Source organism: Aulonocara sp. 'chitande type north' Nkhata Bay, linkage group LG10, assembly GCF_057382095.1.
Source record: "Aulonocara sp. 'chitande type north' Nkhata Bay isolate Kocher_YH1m ecotype deep benthic linkage group LG10, A_spYH_male_GT1.1, whole genome shotgun sequence".
Taxonomy (NCBI): domain Eukaryota; kingdom Metazoa; phylum Chordata; class Actinopteri; order Cichliformes; family Cichlidae; genus Aulonocara; species Aulonocara sp. 'chitande type north' Nkhata Bay.
Window position 1 is genome coordinate 23,144,094 of NC_141353.1, and position 26,247 is coordinate 23,170,340.

General features: G+C 40.0%; 1 protein-coding gene across 1 annotated transcript in view; it reads right to left on the bottom strand.

Annotated features, from left to right (window-relative positions):
* Nucleotides 1-25,415, bottom strand: part of kctd16b (potassium channel tetramerization domain containing 16b) — an 88,075-nt gene extending 62,660 nt beyond the window's left edge. The window contains exon 1 of the mRNA XM_086309179.1: nt 23,610-25,415. Coding sequence (XP_086165305.1) covers nt 23,610-24,447 — 838 coding nt within the window. The 5' untranslated portion in view covers nt 24,448-25,415. The remainder of the gene's footprint in view (nt 1-23,609) is intronic.
* Nucleotides 25,416-26,247: the final 832 nt, after the last annotated feature.

Consider the following 26,247-nt stretch of genomic DNA (forward strand, 5'->3'; position numbering starts at 1 on the left):
TCTTAGAGGAACTCAACCTGTTTTGCTCGAATTATATGCTGTTCTGTAACACCGTCACTGTGGTGGTGCTGCTGTATACAGAGAGTTAATTAGAACTTAGTTCATGAAAAAAGCAGCTGTAATTTACTACTAGTGAACAAAAACAGCATAGTTGCAGTTTACAAAACAAGCCAGTGAGCCAAAGTCACTTGAAATCTCTTTTAAATACAAATCTGAATTTTAATACTAATAATTTAAATACTAAAAAGGGAAGGAGCTTCACTTTAAATATTTTTGGTGTGAAATCATTGTAGAAATCATTCTCTAAATATCTCTTATTTAAGAGGACCTAATGACATTTAAGTTTTTTACTGAGTGTTCATCCTTTGTGTCGGTTTTAAGGTGATGAGGAGCGCTGGTTAAATACCATGTTTCTAAGATTTTTAGGTTGGAGAATTTAGAAGCAGGATACATGCAAAGGCTGACACAGTGCACATTTGTCAGAACTACTTTTTCTTAAATCGTGGTGAGAGAAAGACAGTGGAGTTAGATGGCACTGCAAAAGACAGCTTCATTTTGAGTTAACTATCCCTCACCTAGTGTTGATAATGGTAGACTCTCTCATAAGAGAGCACTCTGGACAAGATGTTCGGGTAACTGTACAAAATATCTTGGTCGTGTCTTTTTTGGCACTAGACTCTAGTGTGTCCTAATTGTCATCAAATGCAATCATCCAGTCACTCCTCTAATGTCAGGCAGATGGTCAGCACTTACCCAATCATGTACTAACATGCAAATTAGTGTGTCTGTTGTTGGAAGTGGCTGGTGTAATTTTGTGCTTTTATGCAAATCAAGTTTGCATAGAAATCATAAATTGAACCAATCTTTTAGTTCAGATATTATACAATCACTAAATACAGAGGTGAATACAGCTTGCATCTTTCTTGATAACATAAGGCGAAAGGCTACAGCAAACAGCGCATTAGGGACACTGTGGGACTAAGAACAAAACCCACATACAACCTCTTTAACTCATGAAACAAGCGAGACAAGCGGAGAAATAAATAGCCTACTTAATCACTTGCAAATTCCATGTGAGGAAACATGCTGAAAATGGAAATATAACCATGCAGTCAGACGGCATAATTGCATTCTGTTTTGCCCTTAACAATTTACTCAACACGGCAGCATCTTTCAGGATGAAGCATTACACCATATTCAAGATAAAATATTGCACTATTTCTTTATGTTTGTCCGGTACAATATCCACTCACAGTCCGATATCTGTCTCTTTCCCTTTTTTTTATTCACATAAATAATGGAGGATCTGGTGTGACTATGATGAAAGTTATATAATTGCTGCCAAGTGAAGATTAAAAATAAGAAATCTTGGATTGTGCTCCTGCTTTGATATTATCAGATCACATTTTGAAGCTGTCATTGTGTCAACACAAAGCTCATACTTTTAATCATGGTGCGCTCATGAAAAAGTCATAACAAATAACATTAGGGGAATTAAAAACATGACAAACAAGCGGGAACTCCATCAACAGCTCCTTCTACCCGCACTCTTACTTATGCACCAGGCAATCTTCTTCCTGTTCATTTCAGCTCTGGGCCCCAGGCTGGGTGTTGCAGAAATCAGAATGAAACATCCATGCTATATATCTTTTCCACTGTATAGTATGCTGTGAAGCTAGTGGTCCCCAGAGCACGCTGGAACACACATAAATTGAATTCAACAGAGAATTCCATTTGGGACCAGACATTTCCTGGAGCCATCAGCACTGGTATCATAATGTACAAAAGACACCCAGTATGTTTCAGCCAGAACAATCATGACTTCAAAGGCCCCCACCCTGAAAGAGACTGTGAAGAATCTTTTTGTTTTTTAGGCAAACCTCAAGGTCATTTCTCTCTCAGAGATTCTACACTGAGAGTTACTTTTGGGTGCTTTTAGACTGCTTTAAAAAGAACACTGGTGAAAACAAGACTCATTTGCTCTTTCATCTCGTCTTTTCATAGTGTCCCACTTGTTCTTTGATCATGTGATGTGCCCTCTGACAATAAGAGGAGAAACAATCTAAATCTGCAAAAAGTCCTTAAGAGTAGTGTGTTGATGAATGTTAGTTTTTCTTTCAAACTTGGTGAAGCTTCAGGAAATCTGAGTTTCAGATCACATCTCAAAACTCTAAAGGTCACATTTGTCCAGTTACATGACAGATTGCATTTGCCAACACAACGGGCTACACACCACAGCAGCAAGATGTTTTGAAAGGTTTTATTTTGTTAAATAATTTAGATTATTGTATAATTTTAGATTATTTTATTATTTAATTTTCGTCTAGTAGAGAAAAGTATTTTGCACAGACTAGTAATATTTGGTTAGGATATTGGTTCACAAGCTGGTCTCAGGGAAGTTCTCAGTTTTCTGAGCACATCACTGGTTCATCCCTAGTTAGTTGCATTTTTTAGAATATATCATTAATACAAATATGCTGCTTTGTACAGTTTAGCCATTAAAAATTACTTATACATTTTTTACACTTGGTAGCAGTTTGTAATCTAATGACTCTCACTTTGATCTGAAATAATACTTGTGAAAATAAATCAGATGCAATACTTTTTTTTTTTTAACTGGGGCTATTTTCATTTATTATTCAAATAATAAATACCAAAGATTCCACAGATTTAGTTTGGGAATTTTTCCAATTTAGGGAAGCTGTTTAAGTCGAACTTAATGGTTTCTTAAAAACATTAAAAGAGCGAGTTTCTGCTGAGGAATACAGATTTTTAATTAAACACTGGCACTGGCAGATACCCAAAACCAAGTTATTGGTAGTGATCAGAATCAGGAAAAAGCTGCACCATTCACATCTTTAAATATTATACAATATCTTATTAACACTTAAATAATAATCATTTGATTGTCACTCACCAAATCTTTAAATTTGAGGTTATAGCTAATTTTAATACTTATTTTTGTTGTTATTGTTGTTATTTGGTAACAATTCTTATACACATTTTCACATACCTTTGCACCATAAGTGCAACTACCTCATGGCTATGACCTTTTTTCTTTAAAATTGGAAAGTGTAATATGTGTGCACTATTTGGGAAAATGTTCCACTCATTCACCAGTTCACTGGCCGCTCAGGCACCAGCAGCGGTCAGCTATGCTGTGGTGTTTGCCTGACCTAGACTAACTGGTACCCGTTTGGTATTCACTATCCATATGAAGGCCACTTCAGCACATGGGAAGAAGATCAATCCATAAACTGCGTGATCTTCTCAACCACTGGCCAGAACCACCCCACTCATATGTTCATTATGCAGACAATAAGAAAATGGGTTGAGTGTAATAAAGTTATTACCTGCCACTGCAGTTATTTGTTTGTGTGTCTGTATTTCTGCATGCATTTCTGTATTTCTGAGCATCTGTGTGCGTGTGTATGTTTGTGTCTGTGTGTTTATGCATACATGAGGGCCATTTCTGCTGCCAGCATGAGCTGTGGAGTCTCTGAGTCACCAGAGGCACTGGCAGCCAATAGCTTGCCTGTCAAAGCGCTGCCTTATCTGATGATCCATGAGCGCGTGAAGCAGCAGTGAAAGCCAGCCCATGAAGTGGAAATATCACTTAATAATACCAGATCAGATAACCTCTTTCATAACACATGACCTTACAATTTATGGTGCATATAACGCCGTGGAATCGCGAGAAACATTTCCTGGGCAAACAGAGATTATTGGCTGGCTTAGACGAATGTTTGCACCAGCTGAAGAAACTAAGGGGTAGCAGTGACTGATTGACTCGCTCATTCACTGTTGAGAGGCCTTTCAGAAAGACTTATATGGGAACTGCCCAACTGGAGTTTGTTAGATGCAAAAGCCAAAGACAGTTGGGAGAACACTGTTCCAGAGTTATTCTAAATCATTTCCCAAGTATAAAATTAACATTTACAAGAAATATTAAGAGTGATTCACAGACCATTTTTGAAGGTTTTTTTCCTCCTGGGCAAGCTGCCCTGCATTGTTGATGGAGGTTGCTGCAGTTGTGTGCACAGCCCATAAGGAAGACTGCAGACATTAGTAAGGGCTTTTTTTTACGATTTCAATATTGCTGTTTTTATGCTTGAAAAAAAAAAAGAATGATCAATCAATGAAAATGCAAAAGAAGTGGTCTTTGCAGCAAGAATATGAAGGAAACACCAGTTTTTAAGTATACAGGTTAATTGTTGACATGCTGTTATTTGTTAGTGCATTAAAATGAAATAAAACAACCGTTTCCATTTCAAACAAACACAGATCCTGAAATGTGGGGTGTGACAGACTTAAATTCACTAAAAGCTGGAAGAAACAGACTCAACGACGTTACAACAGAGTGGACAACAGCAGCGTGCGGCAATTTAAAATAAACCAGACATGAACTTTGATTATTGCTGCACCAGAACCTCCGGTGAGTCTATCAGTGTGAAAGTTACTCCTAGCTGAATTCAAAAACAGAGCCATCACATCCTGCCGCAGAGGCTTCCAGTACCTCGCCTCTCCAAAATGAAGTCGTTCTGACTCGCATTCATCACACCATAACCAAGTTGATCACAGGAAGTCCTCCGCTCAGCGTGAATGCACAAAGTCATCACTTCAGTTGACTGGTGGCTGCACGCAATATATGAGAAGCATCCATTCACATTAGCACCCCACCCACTCATACCACATCACTCACATTCTCTCTCGGCTACTCCATACTGATAATGGATTCCTGTCTTACCGTAAGCATTTGTGTGTGTGTGTGTGTGTGTGTGTGTGTGTGTGTGTGTGTGTGTGTGTGTGTGCGCGCAGGTGGGTGGACAGGCACGCATTACTTATCTTGTGGGGACCTACTGTAAATTCCTAATAGAATGTCATTGTGGAAAAGCTTAGTGAAAGGTTAAGGTTAAGTTAAGATTAAGGTAATGCTAGAGTTGAACAAGTTGTAGTTACAGTAATGTTAGTAAGTCTGCAGGAAGTGAATGAGAGTCAGTGTATTGCCCTTTGAAGCTATGAAAACATGTTGTCTCAGCAGCAGTATATGTGTCTAGAAAACATAATGTGCTCCATTTTGTTGATACTTTTGGATAGCGGTGTCTTCATTTCAATATCTGAATGTCATATATGGTCATATATATACATGCTGAACATAAAACTGGAGAGTCAATATAAACTGACATGCCAGAAATGTGACTGACACGATCTCCTTTCAGCTGTTTACTTTATGTTACAGAGAGACACATGCAATTACACAGGCTGACAATTTCCTCTTAAGAATGAGGGTTACAATATGAGACACATCTATCTGTGTAAGCAGGAGGACCAAAATACATCACTGTCACTGAAACAGAATGGGAGGGATGGGTATGCAAAAGCAAACCGTTCAAAACCACTTGGATTTAAAAGCAAACTTCACAAAGAAAACCAACTGAAGGCTAAATGTTAACTAGGGAAAAAAGAGGGAACACCAAAACTGGGAGATTTTAAAAAACCCAAGTTGCTCCAAGGCCACCTGATGCTTTTAATACACGTTATAATCAAGGCTGAGATACGTCTATATCCTTGCTGGTTAGTCAATTGCATCTTCAATTTGTAATGTGTGCCTCCAAAGCAATGATTATAAAATAGTTTGAATGAAGCAACATTCATTTTACCAGTTTTCTTTTAGCCTCCATCAATGATCTGATGATTTAAGTGTCCAAAAAATGAGATTAAATTCCAATTGTTAAAAAGAAATCAAATATTGCTTTTTTTTCTCATTACTTTCACTTAATAAAACAAAAAAAACCCAAAATGCAAAAAATGATTTAGCATCGCCGAGCTTTAAAATACTTGTGCACAGACATTTATTACCCTTCCATTGTGTTTCTATCTTCCTTGTCTCTCATCCTGCTCTCTCCTCTAATTTATCCGTACTTCTGATTGGCTGCAGAAGCCTCAGTGCTACACATATAAAGCCAGAAAAGACAGAGCATGCAGTTAGCAGTTGACGCCTCAGTCCCTCCATCACCTCTAACAGCACTGGTATCCTCCTGCTGCTTCTCCGGTTTCTATTTATGAATTACGAGCTGAGTTGGGAGTTACTGGCAGTTTTTTAGTTTGATTAGTTTATCTTACTAATATTAGTTTAGGGGAGAAGATGGACTCTATTGTGTGGCTGGCTCATGGTCTTCTTTTGTTTGTTTTCCCCCCCATCTCCCTTGTTTGTGTTTGTGCTTTGTAAGCAATCAAGCTTTCATTATTAAATGTTTGTTGAACTGAAGCAGTTTAGGGATGGATTTAGGGACCGTGACAACAGAAACGTCTAAAAAATGCAGCATAACGGGAATTATTTTCTTTCTCACTCTCTTGTTTTTTTAACTATCAGAACATGATGCCTACATTAACAAAAGTGCAACTCAACAGTCCAGACAGATATTCAGAGATTCAGTTGCGTTGTGCTAGGAGCAAATGCAGCTTCGAAATGCAAGCGTCAGTCAGAGATGAATATCAGACTCAATTCCACCATCAAGCCAGGGTCTTTCTGTGTGTAGTTTGCATGTTCTCCCCCTTTTTTGCGTGAGTTCTCCCTGGGTACTCTGGCTTTCTCCAACAGTCCAAAGACATGCAGTTAATTGGAAACACTAAATTGTTAATGTGAGTGTCACCTTGAGGTGACTGCTGAAGCCACATTATGATTGGACTGTGAGCGTCTGCGCACATCCACCTGATAGAAGACCTAAAAAATTATAGCGGGATTAAATACCCCCATCTGACCTGGAAACACATCAGGATTACCCAGGAAGACCTGAAGGACATGGGCGGGGAAAAGGGCATATGGACTACATGCATAGTTTGCTTCAACTGCACTGATTTAAACTGATGAATCTGTTGAGATGCAAGATGGGTCTTGTCCCGTACCAGTTCTGTAAGCAGTGTGTGTGTTTCTGTGTGGATTTAAGATCTAAATCATCTAAACGTCACTATTCATGATTTAAGTCACTGTTGCCTCTGCCATGTGAAAAGTTAAAGATAAAAGGCAGACTGGGGTCAATTTTTTTCAGGATTGTATTATTGCTTTCAGTAGGAGCGTCAGCTGGGGGAAGTTGTAGGACGGAAACAAGAAGAAACAGACAAATGCTTTTTTTGTCATGAAGTATGCTCTAATTGTGGGTAATAGAGCCCTGGAGATCACACATTATACATCACCATATTGTAAGATCACTTCATGTGTTCATGTCATTTTTCAGTGGACGGTGTCTTAGTATGCATGCAAGCTATAGTATAACAGGAACAACTGAAACAAAGTTTCAAAAGAGGCCTATGGATTTCTTAAAAACTTTGACCTTTTCCTTGACTTTCTCTTCACACACCTGGGCAACACTTGCTCACAATTGAGAGCAGGAAGATGGACCCAGCCTCCCTTACAACCAACTCAGTCCTACCCACCCTTTTTGATCTGACCTTTGAAAGTTTTCTTTAGTATTTATGCTACATGTGATTAATGTAAGAGGCGCAAGAGACCAAGAAGTGCATCTTTTCATCCTTAACGTAACTGGGCTACTGTATTGTCATTCCTGTTGGTTGTTGTTAGTCTCTATATTTCTTTGGTGGTAGTAAGCATTAGAAAGGGTTTGAGAATCTACTGAAGAAATAAAGAAATAAAAAGCTTGAGTCAGTGGGAGAGGAGCAGAAAATAAAACACCGCAGAATGAAAAGGACCAACGGGACTGTTGTTTTCTCTGCCCCTGATTTTATTCCTCGGGCACTTGGAACGAAAAAGTGAAGCAAAGAGCAATAATGATAAGGACAGAGAATAGAAAGAAATGGCAGCAATTCTTCCAGAAAGAGAGGATGAAATCACAGCTAAACCCATTTCTTGCAGGATGAAGGGGGCTAAGGAGAAGCAAATACAGACGGGAATATAGTCAGCAAACAACAAAGGTCTCAAGCACCTACCAAACACTCCCATCGTGGGTGGGGGAAATGCAGGGAGGGAAATAGAGAGACGAAGGCTAATAAGCGAAATGACTACACAATGAGACAGAAGCTCAACCCTGAATTTAAAAAAAAAACATCTGTCGGCAGCTGCAACACTGGCAGCTATATCACTCTGTTCACTTCAGGTCTAATGTTTGGAATCAGTAAAACAAGCAGTTGCAGATTGTTTACGGAAGAGAGGAGGCTGTGCTCTCACCACAACACCACAATGTTTTAAATGCTCGGGAGAAAACTGAAACCTATCTGATCTGTATGACTGGCTCAGAATCAAATCCTTAAAGCAGCAGGAAATATGGAAGAGGAAGGTGAGACCTGAGAAGACAAACAAAAAACAGAGAAAAATATGCTTGTGCCCTATATGCTCAACGCCCACTTGTAGATTTCATTCCAAAGCATATTTCTGTGTTGCCACTGAGCCATATCTAAGCATCCATTGATAGTTTGCAATAACGTTAGCTGTAAAACTGCTAAAAACAGAAAACTTTGTAATGCAGCAGACATATACTGAAACCATTACTGGAAAGTTAGCTGTGCTCTGATTAGCCATCATGTGTTTGTTTCTCTGCTGTCCCTTTTTCTGTTTTGCTTCCCCTTTTTAAAAAATGTATTTAGTTCAAGTTATCAGTGTTTGGAAGGAGGGCATTGCATGTAGCTGTACATCACAGATTACTAGTTACGCAGTTTTGAATGTAATGAGCAAGCATTTTAATGTGGACTACATTTTCATCACAGTCCACATCGGACCGATTTGAAAAGGGAAAACGTTATTGAATTCCAAGGAACGACAGTGCCGGCAGCCTGGCCTCGTTCACTGGTTGCAAAGCGATTGGACTGGCAGACAAAAAGTGGTTGAAATTTTGAAAAAGGAAAATAGAAAAGAACTTGTCAAAAACAGTGCTACATTTTGTGCTTACTACAAAATGAATTGAACTGTGCTAATGTGAATGAATCCCCCTCTTCATGGTGTTGCATTCAAGTTCATTATAGTAACTTTGCTAACCCACGAAGGTATTCCTGCAGAACAAAAGCATGCAGTGCAACAAGATGACTGGTTTAGTCTACAAATATTGTACACATTTTTTTATAAGAGGTAATTAGAATATTTTTGGATGTATCCCATCTCGGTAGCTGTAACTGATTACAAATGCATTTTTTTGTAATTTAATCATCAAAAGAGTTGCTTATATAATATACATAGAATATTCTGTTGCACTGAAAACTTTATTAACAAATATCCAGATGGCCCATGTGGTGTGCTTAACAGCACAGAATTACGATGCCCTAAGTGTTACAGTGAGAACACAAACCACCTGACCAGTAAACAGGAGCTGGAAATCAAAAATCCAAACAAGGCAAAGTCCTCCAAAGGCCTTGAGAAGGTATTAACACTAGCATACTACCCAAAATCACACACACGATAAAAAACAAAACATTTTTAAAGAGATTGTAAGTTCAAAAGTAAATTGAATAGTTATTTTAAATATTCATTTTTGGATTAATGGTTGCCAATTTCATATAAATATTTTTCTTTAGCGTTTGTCTGTTTTTGAGTCTAATTTTGATTGGTTGGTTTGAGCATTGTGGCACATCTCTCCAGCCGCACAATGTTTTTTAGCTGAAAAAAGAAACAAAGCATAGCTGATCACGTATTCATCGTGTATTCATCCGTGAAAGAGAAGTGAGGCTTGGTGAAGTTAAGAAGTAGAACAAAGAAGAGCGTCTGCAAAGGGCGAATGATGTCTGATAACAGAAGGCAGAGTGACATTTGTTTTCGAGTGTCACACGAAAACAGGGGAGTGAACTCTGAAAAGGCTAGTGTCCCCTGTTACACCTCACACACACACACACACACACACACACACACACACTCACAAGAAAATATAACACACACACACTCCTAATCAGGATGAATGAGATTTGCGCTTCAACAAGGACATGTCATTATATTATGAGACAACTACATTATTGCTCTGATCCTACCATTTTAACAGCTTAGTGTGTGCGTGTGTATGTGTATTTCTGTGTGTGCGCGTGTTTGTGTGTGTGTGCATGACAGTCTTAATTATTAAAATGGGATCATTGCACCTAAATGTCAGCCTGTAACAGTTTTAATTGACTAAATGAGTTTCTGAAGTGATGGATGTAGATAATTGTCTTGCTCCATTTGCTTGTTTCTCATCCCAGCACACACAAGCATGTTCATGTACAAATGAGCCTGCTGCAGTCCTGAGATCATATCAGTCCCTGGTATGGCTGGCACTTGCATGCAGACACAAAGACAGGTCTGCAGATTGGACTTTTGTTAGCGTTGGTGCCTTGGTTGTGTTGACTTTTGTAAAGGCGCACACTGCTTACTAATCCCTCTAAAGCTTTGGCCAGGTTAATCTAGTAGTAAACAATGTGTCTCTGGGCCAGAATGCTGTCTGATCTTATCTATATAGTCTGTGCGAGTGTGTACTTGCATGCATTTGTGCATATGTGCTGTGGGATGTTTGCACTTTGATGCGGTTGCTGTTGTCCCACAAAACCAATTTATCAACAGACCTCCTGTCTGCAGACCATAATCACACAGGTTCACAAACAGCAAATCATCTTCTACATACAGGTAATACTGGCTTGTGCAGTTAGGAGACCATTACACAGGTTGTATGTGTACATAGGGCTCTCAGTAGCAAACCATTACTTTTTCAAACAAACAGCCAGGGACCTGTTTTGGACTGCCACGGACTGGGCAGTCTACTGTGAACAGCTCTCAGTAATTCATTATAGCATGAATAGTAAACAAGACTGTGGGCTAGATGGGATTACAGTGGACGCTTTGGTTTTCTAAAAATCCTCCTAACTATCAGTCGAAAAACACCTGTTCATTTTCACTGGACTTTGATCAGGCAAAGCTAACCAAAAACCCAAGAAGTGATTATTCAGTGGTCTTTTTGTTTTTATTCACACATATACAGTGGAAGCCCGACTTAAGAATACCGCATTAAACGAAAAATTCAAGTTACGAACGCACTGAACGGCAATATTGTTGCCCGTGTTACGGCAAAATGCCCATGTTACAAAATCCACTGGCTCTGATTGGCCGAGCCCACAATGCCCACAAAGCCTTCCGAATCATGTGACAACCCCTTGGCTTTCGTAATTGCGCTTTGCTGTTCCACTTGAATGACGTATTGTTATTCTAGTTATCAATTAGCCTATTGTTCAGCATCGCCTCACTCAAAAGGCGCGATGGGTGCTTCGACTTCGACGATTTTCGACTTATGAAAGACCCTCGGGAACGAATTAATTTCGTAAGTCGGGGTTATATATATATATATATATATCTATATATATATATAGATATATATATACGAATGTATACATGTTAGTTCTAGTTAGGTCCCACACAGATGAGACAAATAGGCTGCAGCCTATGAAGGCATGTGCATGTAAACAAGCTGAAAGTTCTGCTTTCTAGAGAAGAGAGAGAGAGGTGCAACTGTGTTCAGGTATGAACTCTGATCTCAGTGTGATATATTTACCCTGTAAATCCCCCTCAGTCTTAAAAGGGAGCTACAGATGAAAGCAAAGAAAACAGATTACAGCAGAAATGTTAGGCGATGAGGTGGCTTAAGGTTCAGCATGGTATGTCTAATAATTTGTGTGCATGGTAGGTGTTACTTTGTAATGAAGCATTGCACAAAATTCATTCTGGCTGAAATTAATAGGCAGTAGGTACGCTACACAACAGTGAAAAGATTGCCGGTATCTGTTGATACACTACGTGTGTTTAAGTGAGCGGTCTGATTTATAATCTTTTCTCTAATGAGAGCCATTTTTCATCTGTGAGCTGTTTATGTAAAGTTAACCTTCGAGCGTGTGTGAGGGGAGGAGGGATCATGTGTGCATGCATGCCATGCATATGCTTACAGCATGTGTGTGTGTTTTAATGGACAGGGAGCTTCACAGATACTTAGGAATGAAATGGCGATGACAGTATGCTCTAGCAAGCAGCTGAGTACCCTGACATGACAAAGAGGGATTACTAATGAGACACAGTGTAGAAGTTTGGAATAATCCTTAACAGTGGTACTGCCTGCTAAAAGTGTTTAACTGCTTAAATATAGTATATACTCCTTTAAGACATTCACAACTGTAAAAGTGCCCAGACACTCTTCTCTGGAAGCTCCATGACTTATGGTTTCAGGTATCTGTTTAAGATGTAACTGTAATGGCTTGAGATTAATTATTTCTCCTCTTTTGGGCTCTAGCACATTCAGGATAACGACATTTGACAATTATTTGCATCTTTTCTCTCAGTGGTAAAGGAAGGAAATTTGAAACAAAGCCTTTTCTAAGACCAAGACACATTCGGCTGGTATCACAAGTTACCTTTGCAATTTCTGCCAGAGATAATTTCCTCTGGAGTTACTACACCAGTGCCTCTAGCTATCTTAATACACATAAAGACTTCGTTGCTGCTTCTAAATGAAATGGCACTGTCATTCTGCCCCAGGAAGATATAAAGCACCGAGGAATGAAATTACAAGGGTATGACCATATGCTCAAACGGGATGTGGACCACTGCTGTGTGAGCGACAATGTGTGATTCTAATGAGGCACAACAGAATAAGAAATGGTTCCAAACATGATCAAACTGTGAGGTTTCTTTGTGAAGTTTTCTTCCTGATGGAGCTGAATGCAGGTGCTGATGAATTAAAAAGATGAAGCACCTTGGACGGGACTCAGAAAGTGCCACATTACAACCCCCTTCATTTAACTCCAACTTATGAAGGTAAATGTTTGTTTAAATCCATCAATAATTAATCAATAATAATCAGGCCCCATCTTAAATACCTCATTGTACCATATCACACAAATAGAGCTCTTTGCTCTTAGACTGATAGCTTACTTGTGGTTCCAAGGATATTTAAAAGTAGAATGAGAAGCAGAGTCTGCAGCCTTCTAGATGCCTCCTATGAGGAACCAGCTCCAAGTCTGTATTTAGAAGATCGACACCCTCTTCAGTTTTAAGATTAGGCCAGAAACTTTCCTTTTTAATAAAACATATAGTTAGTGGTGGCTCAGATTACCTGCAATAGATCTTGTCTGATATGGGCTTCCTAGGATGCACTGAGTGTTTCTACTTCACTCTGCTTTTAATCATTAGTTATCATTAATCTTTGGCTTTCTTCCACAGTGTGTCTTTTGTCTCACTTCCATCACCCCAACTAGTTACAGCAGATGGCTGCCCCCTTTCTCACATCCCTTTCTGTGCCTCGTTCTGCTTAGAGGTTTCTTCCTGTTAAAGGGGGTTTTTCCTTCCCACCATAGCCAAATGCTTGCTCAAATGGGATTGTCTGATTCTTGAGGTTTTCTCTGAATAAAGAAACTTCTTTAAGTTTTTTTTAAAATTCAAGGAACTTAAAGGCAAAAAATTGACAAGATCAATAACATGACTGTTTCAAAACAACAACTTAAAGGGAATCCGTAAAGGGGGGATTAGAGGGAAGTGTAAGAATAAAACTATCATTTAATGACAAACATGATCCACTAAGAGCAGTTTCAGAGATTAGCATCCATCTCATTGTATCCTTATACTTCTTCTATCCACAGTCACCAATAGATGCACATTTCCTAGCCATAAAGCTGCAATCGATGTATTCATATCAATCTTAGCACCTGTTTTAGTTGAACTTGCAGAACACTGAATACTTCTAGACTGACTGAACTGGCAGCTCATCAGCATCCTCAAAGATCAGGATCGCGACTGTTGGTCTGCTTTCAGAGGCAGAAACAGCTGTAGTGGATGGTTTGCTGCCTAGCTAGAAAATAGTGGTGGGTTTTGATAATCGATTCATTGATTACAATCGATTCTGGCTTGGATAACGTGATATCGATTCATTAAAATCCTGAATCGATTTTTTTATATAAATGTATTTTGCCCAAAATTCCAGAATCTCAGGTGGAACGTCACAAAATTTTGACAACCACCAAACATTTAAAACAGTAAATGAGAGCAGGTACACGGCTTCTGCACAAAGACGTAAACGCAAAGCACGGACCTGCAGATCAGAATCAGTGAGATGTCGCCTTTCTCACCCGACGGCACGGACACGGTCGAGGCTGAAAGCTGACAGCTCGCTGATTCTGATGTTTCGGCAGGTCCGCGCTTTGTGTTTACACCCTTTTTGCGCTGATTCTAAAGCTGTTAGTTTTATCAATCTCCAAACAATATTGACCGAACCAGCAGCAAAAAAACATCGTCATAGACTCCCTCTTACTTTTGCTGTTTTATACTTGCTGTATACCCTTTACATTGCATTTACAGCCAATCTGGAATGGCACATAGCAGGGTTATTAAAGCATTGATGCATTGCAGGAGCCAGCTGGTGGGTTGAGTTTGTGAAGAGGCTCTCCAGCTGCAGTTTCTGTCATTATGGCAACGCTCCACACCTCGTCGCACCACAGTGCACTTATTTCAACACAACGGGAAAGAGCATCAGCATTATATCAGCTGTGCCACCGCCGCAGAGAGAATAGAGTGCCAGGAGTCACAGAGGAAAAGAAAATGGACTGATAGACGGCTAAGAGAGTAGGGAGTCACCGGGGACTTAGGAAAGCTTGTTGTTGATGCTCCACTGTTACTTTGTTTTGTTTGTGTATTTCTTCCTCTTTCTTTGTCTCCGAGCTTGGTAATTCCCCATATTCTCCAGTGGGAGGGGATCATGGAAAGTTACTCTAGCTACACCAAACATCTAAGGGAGAAGTTCAAAATGAGGCTATGCAAACAAGTACTTCTTTCTATATGATCTACTTGGCCTTTCCTTGTTTCCTTGTTGCCCTCTTGCTTTTATATGTGCCAAATTGATTAGAAACTGGCTAAATAAATGCAAAACAATACACAGTTTCAGGATTGGGTTACTTTTTAAGACATCTATCTATAACATATCCCATAACGTATTTTCTATCACTTTCAAAAGGTGAGTAAACTCTATTTCAAAAGTGAAAATTTAGTTCATTTTTTGTTTGCCCTAGACTACTTTTAGAGTTTACCTTTAAGTAACTCTTTTCTTTCTTATCTTGTCATTTTTTTTCCTTCTCTCCCTCTTGGAGCTCTATTGAGGCTTTAACTGAGACAGCTTTAAAAAAGAAAAAAACACACAGCTGTAGCAGTTAGAATAGCCAGTTCCCAGGTATAAGACAGTCTGTCTACATATACTGAGCCTTGAGAAACCCCCTTTTCTTTATATCTTGCTAAGATAATGGGAAATAGAGCAATTTATTAAAACTTGCAAAGATGTGTTGAAATTCATTATCAAAAACTGAGACTTACAGGTCTAACTTTCCAGATGGTATTGCAAGGTGGATCAAACTCCATATCCATCGGTTTTGACAAGATTCCCAACACCACTGGCTGAGATACAGCCCAAAACCACGATAGAGCCTCTACCTTGTTTTACCGATGAATGTTGACACTCACTGTTGTACCTCTCCTGTGACATGCTCTGTACATATTGATGAGAATTTGAACATTTGACTTTAAACAGTTGACCTGTTGCCACTGATTTTCAGTCCCATTCTTGTGTAATTTAGCATACTTCACTCTTTTCTGCCTGCTTCCCTTCATATTAAGAATGGTTTCTTGAAGCCAGCTTCACAATAAGATTTCAGCAAACAGTATAGATGACCAGGTGCATCTCCCCAGTCCTATGTCAGGTTTTTTTTCCCTATTTTACAATTTCCTAAAGACATGACATTTTGCTTTGCTTGTTTTTATTTCTGCAGCTTGACCTGCAATAGTCCCGTTTCCAGAAGCTCATTAAGGATACTCTGCCCACCGTGCATGCTGAGATATGTTAAGGTCTTGGCTAATAGCACTTTGGGAATCAGCTTGTTGGTATTTTATGCCTGTCAAACTGTATTATCTTTGGCATTTTTGTAGATTTGACAAAAGAGGAAAAAAAATGGAGCAAATTTTGTGTGTTTGCAACAAGCTGCTAGTAACGAAGTGCTCAACGCTGGTTCTTTTCTCAATTGAGCTTGGTGCCTTTTTATGTCTTTTATGTTTTGTTTGATTCATAGGTCACTGATAAGCAGCTTAAGAAACATAAAAACATTCTTGTGAAAATGGTCAAATCAGCAATTTTCTGAAGTAATATATATGTATGTAGATAGAGAGAGCGAGAGCAAGCAGTATCAGCAGCAGTTATACAAGCAGAAATATTTGTAAGAAGAAAAGAAAAGTGTCCGTATCTGTATTTGTCCCTTCTTTCAGGCACTGAACTGTACCCCCCACCTGCTTCCTCTCCCATTCTGTCTCACTCTAAATAACGCAAACTTGAGGTGTGTGGTGGTGGACTCCCCTGTGGTGCTGAGGCCAGGGTAGCAGCTGTCTCTATCAAGACTCTCCTCAGAGCTGTCATGGCCTGTCTGCTCCTCGGCTAATCACTTCCTACAGGCCTGCAGCACGGGGGCCGCTGCTGCTAATGTCATCACTGACTGGTCTGGGAGAAACTTGCAGGATTAGCATGATGTAGTTTCACATGGTGATGAGTGTGTCTTTCCGTGTATGTTAGAGCGGTAGAGTGCAGGTGGTTTTAGCTGGCGGCTCAACGGGTGTGCAAATGCCTCAGGTAGTGCAACATGGGTCACACATTATCACATACACACACACAAGCACAGACACCGTAATTGCTGCCACCTGCCAAATCACATTTGCCACACAAGGAGTTACTCGTCTGTGCGTAAAAAGCTAATGGCATAGTGTGTCACACGCCAGCATACATGGGCGCATGAAAGTGGCCATTTGTGATGACACATAATTCACTCACTGGCATGTTCTGCGGAGGTAAAAATAAAGCCTCGATGGAAAAACATCCTGATCCAACAAAATCATTTTTTTCTGAAGACTTTAAATATTTCTTTTTTTGCCACATGGTAGATGTTTTGCTTGAAGGTTCTGCTGTGGTCAACGTTAGCAATTCACTGAAGTAACTGTCACAAGAGATGATTATCAATCACTTCAGCCATGCAACAAATTGCTAAATACACTTTGCATTGTAAGGCTTCAGAGACTATTCAGAATTTGAATAGCCTGAAACAGAAAGAGATTGATAGGTACAATTAGAGGAGAAGAGGAGACAGGGTGATGGATAACAAGCAAACGGAGGATTGGAAGAGATAAAGGAGGTTCAGCTTATGGCAAGAAAATACAATTTCCCTGAGTGAAGGCTGACAATGTTGGGAATAGAAGGTAAGTTACCTTTTCATCCACTGTTGCAGTGCCCCTAAGCAAAGCATCTGGAGTCACTGAAAAAGTACAGCCGATAGATTTGCTTCCTTAACATGTTTTTACAGGACAAATATCCAATCATTTTTTTAAATAGTGCAGATTAATACAAATGACATACTCATACAATTCACTTTTTCTACTTATAGCCATGATTTAAATACACAAAGGGATGGTCTCAGGGAAACGGCACATCTAGATCAGGATAAGAAGAAGAAAATGGTTGGATGCATGGATGCATGATTGGGTGGATGGAGTTCTAAACTGTCAACGATATGAACCAGTTTATGAAGTGGCAGGTGAAATATGTCTTAATTAATCTGTTTGAGATTCAAGTGTGTGGTGTCATGATGCCAGGATCCAAAGAGCTCTTGAAATATTTTGAATTAATTATGTTACCTTGAGGGAAATCAACTACAAGTGGTGTAGATTTCAAGCAACTGCCATTACATTCAGCACCAACAAATTCAACTCAGGAAGACAAGGATGCAGAAAGACGTCTCCAAGAACCCTAATATGCCATTACAGGATCTGCACATAACTTTAGTAATTTTTGGTGTCACACTGTATCTATCTACTGTCTGAGCTATCTTAGCAGCACAATTATTTTTCTTGCCAAAGCAACAGTAGACTTTGGTACAGTTTGGTGCAGGTCAAACAGAACTTTTCAGGAGATGCTGAAATGCTCTGTTTGGCCTAAAGTATGGTGGTGTAAATGTTATGGCTCAGGACAGCTTTGCTGCTTATCTGATGGAAATTTACAAGTTAGAGCTGCTGTCTGCGAACAAATATGCAAAATGTATTTCATATCTTTCCTAAAGGGGAACATATTAGTTTCCGACGTCAGGGCTTTTAGACAAAAACCTTCATTAAAACGCTTCATTAAAAGACCAGATTTCATGATCAAGTGTTTGTCCAAATGTGTCTAAAGATCAGTCATTTCTGTTGTGTATGGGTTTTTTTGTCCTCTGTGTGTGTTCTAAATATAAAATAACAAGATAGCTGACAATCAAGACTGTTTCTGTGCAAAGATTTATCCATGGAAAAAACGGAAGAAAAAACCTTGACACAGCATTGTCTTGTTTAGCCTGCTTTCCCTGAAGATACTCATTTGACTAAAACAAGCAATTAGGTTTTTGGTAACACTAGCTAGCTAATTGTAGGGTGCTTTGGTACACCACCCACTGGGAGGCCTAAGGGAAATGATTCACAGCTGGTAATGGTAACATAGATGTGTCAGGTAGATTGCCTACATGGCCAAAGCTCTTTAAACAACTGAACATTGCACCGACAGCAAATGCGCTTTTTGCAGAGCTCATCACAAAACAACAGGCCTCCGTGTCATGCCATAACAACTTCCACTTTTCAGGGAATACTTTTAACAACATTTTGAACCTAGCTGCAGAGATTTGGGCCATTCAGCCACATAAGCATTAGTAAGGCAGTGAAATTGGTAAGACCTGCAGCTGATGATGCCATTCATCCAAAAGATGTTAAGTGAGGTTAAAGGAAGGGCTAAATACACAGCAGACTTGTCTTTTGTTTTCCAGAACACTGTGGGAAAAATCTTTTTTTATGGAACTTGCTCAGTGCAGGGGTCATTACTAAGGTGAAACAAGAATAATAAAAAATAAACAGCCTAAGATGACAAGTAAGCAAAAGTAGGCACACATAACTTAACAGACTTAACAGTAGTGTACACTAAAAAGGCTGATAGAATACCTCAAATGAGGAATGAGAAATCTGGAGATAAAATAAACAATTACAGAGTCACACAGACAAAGATGTGAATAAGAAGCAAGACAGAAGGCGTGACGCTTCAGTGAGGCATATAAAGGCAACTGGTGCCGCCACAGCGCTCCTTACCCCTGCGGCGCATGTAGCAAAATGAAGCTGAGGAGAGGGACAGTGGGAACCGAGACAAGAGAGAAGAGTTGGGTATGACTGACTAGAGCAAAATGAGGTGACATGAAAAGAAAAGAGACCGAAGACAGACAATGAAGGAGCGGAAGAGTGTGTGTGTGTGTGTGTGTGTGTGTGTGTGTGTGTGTGTGTGTGTGTGTGTGTGTGTGTGTGTGTGTGTGTGTGTGTGTGTGTGTGTGTGTGTGTTCATCTGAGCAGCCCTCAACACCACTTTATTTAGCTTGTTAGTGCTACTTCTGAAGGTTATGAGAGCCAAGAGCCTTCGAGTCATTGTGCTTTATGCCGGCATTTAATGCAGAGCTCTGGACACAGTTCTGCAAATCGTTTTTCTGTTTGATTGTTCATTTGTTTTCTTTTGTTTTTGTTTTTGTTTTGTTTTTTTAATTACTCCAGTTTGCTCTGGGACCACACGTTCATTTGACTGATGTGATTAGCATTGGTTTTCCCCAAGGCCGCTGATGAATGCATGACTCTGTGTTTTTTGAAACCAGGGGCTCTGGCCCTCATCCCAGAGGTGGAAAAAAATGCAGTTAGGTCCATCAGTTTGCTTGTTTTTTTCCTTTTTTATTTTATTTTATTTTTTCAAATATATAATTTTCTACACCACTATACTGGATTCTGAGGTGACTGTAGCTCAGGAGGTAGAGCAGGTCATCTACTAATCAGAAGGTTGATGGTTTCATCCCTGGCTGTTCCAGTGTGCATGCCAAATATCCCTGGGCAAGATACTAACCACAAGATGTTCTCTGATGCATCCATAGGAGTATGAATGTTTGCAACTGTTAGATAGAAAGCACTTCAGCAGAAGCTGTTGTGGATGGGGTAAGTTACATAAAGCGTTTTGAGTGCTCAGGCAAAGTAGAAAAGTGCTACATAAGAATCAGTCCACTTACCATTCCAAATTAATCAACAAGTGACACAACATGCAGAAGATACTAGAATTGAATGACAAGCAGTTTTATGTGTGTGACATGAGGACACACGTACACAAGAGAGGACAATATTTGTTAGGAAGAAAGCCCCAAATAAACCTTTCACAGAGGGGGGCCAAATCAACAATTTGATATTTTTTTAAAAGAATTGATAACAGGAAGGCCAGATTAGACTTTGTCGAGAATATCTAAAACAACCTACAAGATCAGACAAGATTAAAAATAGCAGAATGAATTATGTGAGGAGAAAAAACTAAAAGGAAAGAAAGCTCATGTCAAACAGGCTGCCATTAGTGTTTGTTGATAAAGTGACTCCTCATACAAATAGAAGGATGAATTGTGAAGTGTACGGTGTTATACTGTCCTCAGATTCAGCCAAATGCTGCAACACTAACAGCGCAGCACTTTGCAGTACAAATGGATAATGACCCAAAGCATACTGTAAAAGCAACCCAAGGGTTTCTCAATGCAATGGCCAAGTCAGTCACCTGATCTCAACCCATTAAAGCATGTTTCTCAGTTAGTAAATACAAAACCAAGGGCAAAGACCCACAAACAAGTCTCAGCTGATGGTAAAGCCCTAGCAGAGCATCTCAAGGGACAAAACACAGTATCTTGTTATGTCCCTGGATTCTAAACATCAGGCACTCATTTAAAAATTTCTGAAAGATGTTAGTGTGTCCAGTTACTTTCAAGCCTCTGAAAATGTTGGACTATGTGTACCAATTACTATAAACCCTAAACACTAAAAACAAAACTTTAGTTAAACCCCTTGAATTAAATATGAACGTCTGCATTTCAATCGCACCTTGAATGTTTGATTTAAAATTCTCCATAGTTCTGGACAAAGGCAAAACAGTCAGGTCCATAAGTTTGGGGGCAATGACAAGTTTGTTGATGCACAAAAAAAGATTATTGTAATATTTAATAAAGGCCTTATTTTATTGTATGAACATGTTAAAAAATAAGCGTTTTAGAATGTAATGTTATATGTAAAAATTTGTGCAGATTAGCTCAGAACTCTTTTCGCTTGCCAAACATCTGGAGGATTGGGCATTGAGATGAGACAACAAAGCCAGTGGTGCTAAAAAACTGGGTTAGATGCCTACCTTTTGAAATACAAAATCTTATGAATATAAAACAGTGTCCAATGCTTTATTGCAGTTCTTTAAAGTAGGAGAACGGTCTGCTATGTAATTACAAATGTTTTGGGAATGAGGATGGAATAGGAATTTAGAACATGGCTGCTGCTAAAAACTGCAACAGACAAGCTGATTTGCACTGTTTTCTTTTTCTGCTGGGATAAAAAGGATGCCAGTCAGAACTCTGCATAGAATATAATGTAATTATCGGCAAAATGAACACGTATTCACAAAATACTAAACCGAGAGATTGCAGCATTACGAGTGTTACCTGGGAGATAAGTCGGGTCACAACTCTTATTTTTTAGAACTGTAACCTTTTTTGACAACACTGAAACATATTCTCCTTTATTTTTTTACGTGACGATATCTGGCACAACACTGCTGTCAGCTTTAAAATGTTTTATTTGCATCTATATTCACGATGCTGTCCTCTGTACCTTGCTTATGTGACAAGACTTAAATTTAATATAAAACTGTTGATACATTCAGTTGCACATATAGACCAGCACAGTTTTAATTGAAATAGTCAATATGTGATTGAACTGCAGACTTTCAGCTTTAACTCAAAAAAGTTTCATAAAAGAAGTGCAATCATTTTTTAGGACTTGCAGCCATTTTTATACATAGTCCTTTTCAGACGCTCAGAAGTAATCTGAATTGAATGACAAGACGTTTTATGGCCAAATGAGGTCTCTTCCCTTATTATTTCATGGCAAAATTATGCATATAAAACATGTTGAGTTGATTCCAAGCGTTGAACTTGTAATTTGCAGTTTCAGCTTTTCTCTGACATCTCAAGATGAGATGCCCAGAGATGTCAATGCAAATAAAGGAGGCCATCATTAAACTGGAAACCCCAAATAGAGCTATGAGGGAGATAGGAAAAACTTTAAGAGTGGCAAAATCAACAATCTGGTGCATAGAAAGACCACAGAAGACAAGTAAAGTGCATGACTGCAGGACTATTTCTCCTTGACTGAAATAAAATCCTTTGAAATATCCATCCAATAACCAACAAACTGATTTTTTTATTTAAAACACTCTGTTTAGGTGTACAGTGGCAAAATTTAAAGAAAAATGTGCCATTTTCCAAAAAACCTATGAACCAAACATTGTTTCCACATTAAGAAACTGAACGGGATGGTAACTATGAGCAGTATAGGATCCCATAGTCTACATGTACTCATAATGCTATGATATAATTCCTGATCAAATGCAGTGAGGTAGTTGAGTGACTTGGTTTTATCTTATGTCAAATCAAATCTGAGGCCTTTTTATTTCCAGAATTGTTCTTGGTTTCTTAAAAATGCCCCCCTGCTACCATTTCAGGGGTTGTGTGACAAAAGCTTTGCCATCTAAGTAGTCAGGTACTGAAAACTTAAGCACATCCAGAGTATCAGTATGACATTTGTCATCAATTATATACTCTCAGATTAAAAAATATGGATGTTTTTGTTGCCTCGTAAAATCTTATGAGAGCCAGTATAACAGTCATGATGACATCTTCTTTACTACCACTCTGCCAGCAGCTACTGAGCAGCAAAGATGGAAAAATGGAAGGAAAGCAGTAGCAAAAGCTATGAGGGAATGCAAGAAGTTGAAAAGATGGGCTGGATAAAAGCAGAGAGGAGGTGGAATAGCAAATTGTACCATGATAAGAAATGGCAAGCATTGATGAATCACTGCTCTCACAACTGCCTTGGCTCAGATGGTTGTGAAATGTTTAAAATCTGGTTAAATCGTTTGAAATATAAGAGCCCACTGAAGGCTGCAGCATGCTGTAATAGATTTGAACACGCCAGAATCGGAACACAGACTAGCCTGTCAATCATGTGTTAGCTGCGAAGCTTTCACTGCTTCCAGGGAGAAGTGGAAAACCTTTGCTTAACCTCAATTACAGGAAATGATCTCTAATGGGTTTCGCTCCACAAACTTCAACTGAGAATGCAAACCTGACTCTGCAGCTGTGCTTGCATTTAAAGAGGAAGATCCAGGCTACCTACAGGGCACAGAAATGTGGAATCCATGCAAGGAATTTATATATAATGGTTCTTTATCGTGGAAATCTTCCAGGCTGCTGGTCAACGAGCAAATCTGCTGGCAGAAGTCAGGTGTAAGAGCACTGCCATACAGACAATCGGATCTCACCACCCACTATAAAGTGACTGGCACGCTCACACCAGTCAAAAGAGTCCACAGCTAGGAAGGCCCACCCATCCCCAGAGCTAGATATTCCCCTCACGCCAGCTGACAACCCATGTGCGCCTTCTAGCGGCGTTCCAAGTTTGCGTGTGCGTGCACGCCTGCAAACGGTGACCTTTCGTTCACTAAAGCACCACTGTGACTTACGGTAGAAAACGTATTCTGTGTAGCTGGACCAGATCTTGTCCTCTGTGTGCTGGTTGACGAACGAAGCTGTGACTGACGAGTTGCAGGCCACCATTTGGAAACCACACTCCGACAGCATGTCAAAAGCTCTCTCCAGGTGCTTGAACTTGAGGTAAAACCGGGAGGTGTACCGATCCGGGGTCCTGTCCGGGTCCCTGCTCTCGTTCAGCGTCTCCCCAAACACTTCTTTGGCAAGGGCTACCCTGCCGCATATTAGTATCCGAGGTACCCTCCTGAACTTGGCGTCACTCTGACTCTCACGGCCCATGGTGCACGACCCTCGATACCCCACAGTGATGAACCCGCTCTTTCTGTCCGCGGGAACGAGAGAGGGTGGCGGGCACTGCCGGTGGTCGCTACCCTGGGACCCATCTTCATAGTCGCTGTGGAAGTAGTCGTCCGGGCTTTGCTTGATATCCTCAGGGGTCAGCAGCTTCACCAGGTCGGGCAGCTGGAAGTATTCAGCCTCTTTTCTGAGCCTCCCTTTTTCCGGGAAGTGGTCCGGGAGGACAACTTGCTTATCCCGGAGGTAGTCCAACACGTACCGGAATAAAAAGCCATCTCTGTCAATGAAATATCGACCCTTGGGGTCTCTTGCTAAGTCGTTAGATGCGTCTTTTTTAGAAGAAAATAGCTTACCGAGCAGCGAATTCGGGGTGCTTACCAAAGTTGAGTGACGCGTGTAATAAACCTGTCCCCCGACGTTTAATTCAACAACATCTGGGAAACTGTTCTGAACTGATGCCTGCTCTTTGGGATTAGTCCTGCAGTTTAGACTCAGCGCCATCGTTTCCGTCATGAACAGCTCCAAGCAGGCTACACACCTCTTTCAACCACAAGTCTCAAAAAAGAAAGAAAGAAAGAAAAAAGCGATGGGTCCGTGTCAAAAGTTGCCCGAGCTGAGCCCCCTGTTATTTTGACGCAGGACCTCCAACTTCATCTCACAGCGATCCGAATGAGCATTTTTCATGGCTGCATTGCCATTATCACCTACCAGTCTTTAACAGTTGTCGAAAATGGAGAGGAAGATGTCACTTCGTAGTCTCGACGGCAAAACTGAAAAGAGCAACTTGAATGGAGTAAAGAATCGTCGTTGTAAGAGAGGATGAGTGTATTCTGGCGCATCAAAAAGCTGACTGCATTAGTGGTTGTGGGACTCCCTTCGCCTCTGGGAAAAGAGCATTAGCCTACATGGAAAACCAGTGAGTGCTGGAAGAAGGCTATTTGACCGGATGGAGGGGGGGGAAGCACTTGCCTTGCTTGCCTTTTTAGTTTTTGAAAGTAACATCCAATAGGAATATGTCCTTTTCCACAAACGCACGTAACCAGAAAAAAAGTCGAACAACTTATTTTAGAATCTAGCCAGAAATGAAAAAGGTGCAAATGCGACGCTGTCACTTTTCTCTTTTTGTTTTGTTGTTTTTTTTCTTTAACTTCCTTTCAAGAGCAGACGATTTTGAAGGTTGTAGAGACTGACAGGAGGAGGAAAAAAGCCTTTCAGTGACGAGAAACCTCGCAGAGATTGCAAACACAGTCCTCTAATCATTTTGTCTGTAGCTTGTCACAACATCCAGACATGTCGCCTGGTGCGCGCTGATTTAAAGTACCCTCCTATTCATTAAAAAAACACACACACAATAAAACCCATATACGACTCTTTTTCTTTTCTTTTTTTATGTCCTGAAGAGGTGTTAAAACCTCCGTTTGGATTTCTTTTTCTTTCTTTAAAGCAGTAGAAAGGACCGAACCACTGTTGGCTGCATTACCGGGAACTGTCCGCGGTACTGAAACGAGCATCTCTCTCTCTCTCTCTCTCTCTCTGTTTCTCTCTCTCTCTCTCTCTCTCTCTCTCTCCCTCAGCCCCTTCCCCCCTCCCTCAGCACACACACCCTAACATACACTCTCCTCACTCTCCTTCGCATACACTTGTACCGCCTCCCTTCCCCTACAGAGTTGGGTGGTGTCTTCAGTGTTGCCCCTTCTCTCCTACATGTACCCGCATGCAAACGCAGGCATCTGTGTAAGTAAACCCCGCATGTGAGCAAAAATCATTTGTCCCTATTTGAATATACAGCACACTAAAGTTTGCTATATTAGCCTATGCCATTTGTAATACTAGCACCGCTGTATGCAAATGTGGGGAAACTGGTGCTGTCGTAGGTTAAGGAGCTGCAATGAAAATTTTTTTTTTTTTAAGATTTCCCAGCCGCTTACAGTGCATAGAGGAAGAAATGTTCCATCCATCGCTGTGCCATTATTATAACGAGAGCACAATGCTGTAATTTGACCCGCAGCTTGAATCCATTTGCATGGCATTTAGTTTAAATACATCATTACAGGACACGTTTATTTTTACCATAGTGCGTTACTGTCGTGCAACATATTTGCAGTTTCCACTTTAGAACTGTTTTACAAATTGAAATCCAAAGTCCAAATACCTACATTCAAAATTCAGATAAACGCTTGCGAAAAAAGAAAAAAAAAGCACATTTGAATTGAAGAATTGTGTGAGCCTTCAGCATTTGCTTTATAAAATGAACAACAGCGCCTCCCTATGTTTTCCCTCCCAAGTTCCTTTTTCAGTGCCATGGACATATCC